General features: G+C 34.0%; 1 protein-coding gene across 1 annotated transcript; it reads left to right on the plus strand.

The window, feature by feature from the left end:
- Positions 1-3,305: 3,305 nt before the first annotated feature.
- CLUP02_16335 (uncharacterized protein) lies at positions 3,306-4,660 on the plus strand (the record flags this gene model as incomplete). Its single annotated transcript, XM_049295258.1, has 4 exons — positions 3,306-3,450; positions 3,531-3,959; positions 4,012-4,387; positions 4,450-4,660. The coding sequence occupies 4 exons, from the start codon at positions 3,306-3,308 to the stop codon at positions 4,658-4,660; spliced, it is 1,161 nt and encodes a 386-aa protein (XP_049152405.1).
- Positions 4,661-7,504: the final 2,844 nt, after the last annotated feature.

Here is a 7,504-nt window from a genome sequence, read left to right on the forward strand (position 1 = left end):
ATAATATCGCTATAAAAAAAGGGATATGAGATTTAGAGCTATAATATTACCTAGGCCTATACCTAATTAGCTATAGGGCTTATAAAGAAAATCCTAGCCTATTTACTAAAAGAAATAGTTAGTAAGTACCTAAAAAGCACGATTATTAAAATACTTAAGCTACTATATAAGCTCGTAGAATCGGGCACTTATTAATAAGCTACTTACTACGATTTTTATATTAATTAATTATTAATAATTACTTCTATATACGACCCGTACTTACTAATCGCAGAGTACGAAAGTAACTAATTTAAAATCGTTAGAATATAGACTAATAATATATTGAGCCTATTTAATATTAACTTTATAAAAAAAGAAGATAAAGAGCTTTAAAAAGCGGGCTTTATAATAAAGCTAAAAGAGGTTTTTATAATAAATACCCCCCTAGTATTTAATAGCGGGATTTTTATAATTAAAAAAAAAACCGTCGTTTTTTAATAAAAGGGGTAGGGCGAGAAGATTAACCTCGTTAATTTAAATATAACTAACGTTAAAAAGTAATATAAAGCTAAGCTCATATAAGGGGTATATATTATAAGTATTTATTAACCCGAAGTAACTTTTAACTATATTAAGGTAGTATAGGCTATAAATCTAACTAAATAAGATATTAAAATACTTAATAAGCAGCTTAAGTAATAATAAATAAATCTTAATTAAAGTCTCGTTTATTACTTAATTAACTTTATAACTAATAAGCTCTACGTCTTTATTAATAAGTTATTTATAAATAATAACGACCTTACTTTATAATTAAGGTATATTATTATCCTAGCTAACGAGAGTATAAGTAAGAGCGAATTCACTATACATAATAATATAATCCACTACTTATTAATTAAAAATAAATAAGTAACGAGAAATATATTAACGTTAGAGGTCTATAATATAGTTAATAGCGTTAACCTCTCTTACGTAATTTTAATAACGCTAAAAAAGATTACTAATTAAATTAGCCTTCTACTTATTTTAATAGTTATTTATACTAATTCTTACTTATTATATAAATACCTCGTTAAATTAAAAATAATAAAAGAAAAAAGGCTTATAATTAATATTATAGCCCTTAAATAATTATATAAAAAGCGCGAGATACTTAAGATCCGTTAAATTAATAATAAAAATAACCTCGCAAACGCTTCTATAAAAGTAGTACTAAATAAGGAATTAAAGTAATTCATAAGTAGCGGAAAAGTTATTATATAAATAAAAAGATAGGTTATATAAAAAAAATAAAAATAAAAGGAGAAAAAGAGACGACTTAATAAACGGGCCCGAGGTTAAATTATACCTCTAACTATAATAATTAAATCGATAAAAGAAAAAGAAAGTTAGTATTAAATTAAAAATCTAATTTAATTATAATATATAGCCGACTACGTAGAGGCTAATTAGGGGCCCTATTTATAATTATCGTAGCTAGCCTAACTTATAATTAGAACCTCCTTTTTATACTTATTACGTAAATATTCATATAGTTTAATTAATCTCTTCGTTAACTACGGTTCGAACTAACTACCCTATAATAAGGATACTAATACTTATATAGTATTAAGAAGTTATTTTTTTTATATAGCGAGATACTTTATTAATTTATAATAATAAAATTTAATTACTAATTAGTATTAATATCCTTATTATAGGGTAGTTAGTTTAAACCGTAGTTAACGAAGAGATTAATTAAATTATATAAATATTTATATAGTAAGTATAAAAAGGAGGTTCTAACCGTAGGTTAGGCTAGCTACGATAATCGTAAATAGGGCCCCTAATTAGCCCCTGCGTAGTCGGCTATATGCTATAGTTAAATTAGACTTCTAATCCGATATAATACTAGTTCTTATATAACTGGGGCTGACTTTATCGTGGATGGTGGGTACACGGCACGGTGATCTAGAATAGCTTGACACATTAAAGTCTATTCAATTCAAACTTTAACCGTGGCATCTATGAGAGGTTCCTGTCATTCACATCTTGAACTCTGAACGTATAAAGTCATGTAATAAGAAAATTATTCTGGTTGAATTACTTTTGAACTTTGTGGTAAGGTAGTATCCGCACCCTCACACCACAGTCAGTCTTAAAAATATAAACAGAGACTTATTGATCAAATACTAGATGATGGTAATATATATTTACAGACCTTACAGGGAGTAATACCAACTCATATCTCAATCTGACTTTACTTCCCTCATATTCGTTTCTCAGTAATTCTGAAACAAAGTGAATTAGGGAAAAAGCTGCAAGTAGAGACGGATGTCCTGACACCATCTCTTACATGGTTCGTTTTGGGCGTCATAGGCTTGTGCTAAGTCAATAGCACAAGTGACTTTTTCACAGAGAAAAGATTGTCTTTTTGATCTTGGACTTGGTGACATTTTCTCCATCTAGCTTTATCAGCCATAGTGTTCTCACACTCTTGACTTCGACATTAAATACTTTTCGGCGGCGCTTGGTTGACGCAATATTTCAATTTCACAGCTGAACTAGATATCACCCCGAGAGCATGGCGGCGTCGATACATCCGAGACTATCAAGCCGAAACCCGACCAACCGATCCTCGATATTTCCCGAAGCCTGCTATTCTTGAAGCTGCAAACATCTTGCAACCCGGTTCAACCTCGTCGTCGCGCCATGATCGAAAGATCCCGGCTGGCGGCCCACATCCACCCTCGCCTAAATTCCCGACCTACGACGGCTGCGCGTTATTACCGGGCAAAGCTACCCGAACTTGGACTTGGCAACAGTGCCACAACTCACCAATAGCGACTGTCACTCCTCGTCAACTAACTCCTTGACATCCCGCTAGTGAAGGGTGACAGTCGTCCGTCGTCCCCGCACTTTACCAACCGCACATCGGACTTCCTCACAATACCACGCAAAAGCATGACTCGCGTGACAGGACGTATGCAGATGCAGCACAACTTGAGTGATGCTACCCCATGGGCGAATCCCCCCGTATTTTCAACGACCGATTTACCACGTTATGTGGGGTAAACGAGCATGCGGAGGATTGCCGGACGCGGTATTCCCAGGTTCCGGCTACTTGGGAACTATCTTGTTTGCGTACGAAATGCTCCGCGACAAGTTGATCACCAGCCCCCATGGGCTTCCTTCGTCCAAGTGCATGTATAAAGCTCTTGCGGGTCCCGTTCGCGAACTATCATCAACTTATTGTTACCCTGCCTTATCTTGCCCATACATCGTCCGTCACATCTCCGTGTTAGTCAATGTTGCAAAAGCAACCTCGGAAATAAGCCACCATGAAGGACGAGCAGATTGTCGGCGCCGCCTTGGCTGGAGTTCTTCCCAAGACAGACAGATACTGGTTCCAACAGCCGCATTTGCTCAGGTTGAATCTGCTACTTCTGATCCCTCTACTGTCCTCTTCAGTTGCAGGTTACGATGGTGAGCGCAGAGATAATTCCCAATCCCTCCTCTCTGTGTAATCGACAGCTACTAATACCACATCTTTACATTGCATGTAGGCTCCTTGATGAACGGCCTTCAATCCCTTCAACAGTGGCGAGAATACTTTGGACATCCGGCCGGCGTAAGGTTGGGAGTTGTGAACGCAGCGCAATCTATTGGATCTGTTCTAGCCCTACCTATTGTGGGATATCTGGCGGATCGCTTCGGCAGGAAGCCCGTTCTCCTGTCTGGCATCATTCTCATCATCATCGCCACGATAATCCAGTCCACCTCGATCAACCTACCGATGTTCATCATCTCGCGGCTAGTTGTCGGCTTCGGTGGCATGTTTGTCGTTCATCCGAGTCCCATGCTCATTGCTGAATTAGCTTGTAAGCACCCGGAACAAGATGAGATGAAAGACTTTTCACTGACGGACGACGAAAAGACCCGACACACCGTGGAAAATACACATCAGCTTATTGGACTATGTATTATCTTGGTACGTGAAGCCCCCAATTTTAGATGACTTCCGGAAACTGATCCAAAACTGGACAGGTGCGATCTTGGCTTCCTGGACAACTTTCGGCTGCCAAGATTACCAAAGTGAGCGGGCATGGCGGGTTCCCTCCATTCTTCAAGCCGGCTTCCCACTGGTGCAGCTATGCTTCTATGCCTGGGTTCCAGAGTCACCCAGATGGCTGGTAGCACGAGAAAGAACTACAGAAGCAGCTGCAATTCTCGCAAAGTATCATTCAGGGATTCATGCCCCATCTGGAGGCCATACTCCTCTTGTCCGCCGTGAAGTGGCCGAAATTGTCCAGACAATCCAGCAAGAAACGTCTGCAGAGACGACGGGCTGGGTGGCGTTGGTATCCACGCCTGGCAATCGCAAGAGGACACTAATTGCAGTTTGTGTGGGAGCGTTTGCACAGTAAGTGCTTTCCTGTGGTTTCTTTGGAAGACTGAGTAATTTGCTGATGTGTTGTTCTTCAGGTGGGATGGCATTGGCGTAGTCTCGTACTATCTCACACTTGTTCTCAACACCGTCGGTATCACGGACACCTTTACACAAACCTTGATCAACGGTCTTCTTCAGGTCTTCAATTTCGCTGCCGCTTTAAGCGCTGCCTTCCTCGTCGACCGGCTTGGCCGTCGAACTCTATTCCTTTGGTTAGGGGCAGGCATGCTGGTGAGCTACTGTTAGTATCCCTATTATAGGGTAGTTAGTTCGAACCGTAGTTAACAAAGAGATTAATTAAACTATATAAATATTTACGTAGTAAGTATAAAAAGGAGGTTCTAACTATAAGTTAGGCTAGCTATAATAATTATAAATAGGGCCCCTAATTAGCCCCTATATAGTTAGCTATATACCGTAATTAAATTAAACTTCTAATTCGATACTAACTTTCTCTTTTTTTTATTAATTTAACTATTATAATTAGAGGTATAATTTAACCTCGGGCCCGTTTACTAAGTCGTTTCCCTTTTCCCCTTTTTTCTACTCTTTTTATATAACCTATCCCTCTATTTATATAATAGCTTTTTTACTACTTATAAATTATTTTAATCCCTTACTTAGTACTATTTTTATAAAAGAGTTTACGAGGTTATTTTTATTATTAATCTAACGGATCTCGAGTATCTTGCGCCTTTTATATAATTACCTAAGGGCTATAATATTAATTATAAGCCTCTTTTCCTTCGTTATTCTTAATTTAATAAAGCATTTATATAGCGAGTAGGAATTAGTATAAATAACCGTTAGAATAGGTAAAAGGCTAATTTGATTAGTAATCTTCCTTAGCGTTATTAAAATTATATAAGAGAGGTTAACGCTATTAACTATATTATATACCTCTAACGCTAGTATATTTCTCGTTACCCGCTTATTTTTAATTAATAAGTAATAGATTATATTATTATATATAATAAATTCGCTCTTACCTATACTCTCGTTAGCTAGGATAATAATATACCTTAATTACGAAGTAAGGTCGTTATTATTTATAAATAACTTATTAATAAAGACATAGAGCTTACTAATTATAAGGTCGATTAGGTAGTAAACGAGACCTCGATTATAATTCGTTGATTATTATTTAAGCTGCTTATTAAGTACCTTAATATCTTATTTAGTTAAATTTATAGCCTACGCTACTTTAGTATAGTTAAAACTTATTTTAAGTTAATAAATACTTATAATATATATCCCTCGCGCGAGCTTAGCTTTATACTACTTTTTAACGTTAATTACGTTTAGATTAACGAAGTTAATCTTTTTACCCTACCCTTTTTATTAAAAAACGACGGTTTTTTTTTTAATTATAAGAATCCTATTATTAAATACTAAGGGGGTATTTATTATAAGGACCTTTTTTAGCTTTGCTATAAAGCCCGCTTTTTAAAGCTCCTTATCCTCTTTTTTTATAAAATTAATATCGAATAGGCTTAATATATCGTTAATCTATATTCTAATAATCCTAAATTAGTTACCTTCGTACTCCGTAATTAATAAGTACGGGTCGTACGTAAAAGTAATTATTAATAATTAATTAATATAAAAATTATAATAAGTAGCTTATTAATAAGTGCCCGATTTTATAAGCCTATATAGTAGCTTAAGTACTTTAATAATCGTGCTTTTTAAATACTTATTAGCTATTTCCTTTAGTAAATAGGCTAGGATTTTCTTTATAAGCCCTATAGCTAATTAGGTATAGGCCTAGGTAATATTATAGCTCTAAATCTCGTATCCCTTTTTTCGTAGCGATATTATTAATACTATTATTAATCGTTAGCTATAGCGCTATATAATGAGTGATTATATAAATAGCGTCGCTTTTTTAATATTACCATACCCCTAAATTACGTATTTAGACTTCTTATATAACTAGGGTATTCTTTTTTTTTTAATCTTACGAACTATTTGTAATTTAAATATATAGAAGTTTATATATTTTTCTAAGTTATATAAAATAAATTAATAGACCCCTCGATTATAAAGAGTATTTACTTCGATAAGATCTAATCCCTTATATAGCTTTTTAGTAATTATAATTACGCCTTCTTTACGTAGTTTAATTACTAGCTCGAAATCGGCTTTCTTTTTTACTATATAAAAAGTATTAATTACCTCGTCGCTAATAATAAATTGCCGCGTTAGGGCTTACCGTCGTAGTCTTTTATAACGTCTTATTAGTAGTATTAATACCCTTTTAATAATTTCCTTTTCCTCGTCGTTTATTAATACTATTACGACGATTTTATTAAAAATAATTTCCTATGCCTCTACTACGGGTTATATAGTTTCCCCTAGCTCTTCTTCTTTTTATAAGTTAAAAATTACCTCGTTAAGATCTATATAATATAGTTTAATTATTATAATTAATACTTTAAGTAGCTAGTTACGATTTCTCATAATTATATAAGAGCGCTCGTTAACAGAAATTAACTTATATAGCCTAGCCTATTATTAAGTAATTTCGTATTATACTTATATATCTAAATTTAGTAATATATTTAAATTATCCCCTATATTAAGCCTATTGCGCGTAATAATTACCTCGTTAACTTACTTTTTTATACTTACCTTGCGCAGTACTTATATTATTTTTTTAATTATTTAGGCTTATTAGCTTATACCTAGTAATAGTAGCGAGGCTAAGGTCGTTCTTAAATATATTCTAAATATTAATAGCGTTAGTATAAGTCTATTAGGCCCTATAATATCGTTATAGTATTTAAGTACTATCTAGAGGTATTTATTATTAATAAAATCCGGGTTTTCCTTTTTAATAATTCTAAACGCCCTTTTTAATTATTAATATACCCTCTCTACCTTTTTAATATTATAATACGCTTTAACGAGTACGACTTTTAGTTATATACCGTAAGCTATTATATTATCCTTAAATTTTACTAATTTAAAGCTAGTACTAGCGTTAGTTTTAATACTATTTAGCGGTCCTTAGTATATATCGATTTAGCTTTTTTATAGGGCTACCTATACTATTTTTATTTATAAATCCTAGAGGAATTACCCTAC

The sequence above is a fragment of the Colletotrichum lupini genome, chromosome 9, assembly GCF_023278565.1.
Source record: "Colletotrichum lupini chromosome 9, complete sequence".
Lineage (NCBI taxonomy): Eukaryota > Fungi > Ascomycota > Sordariomycetes > Glomerellales > Glomerellaceae > Colletotrichum > Colletotrichum lupini.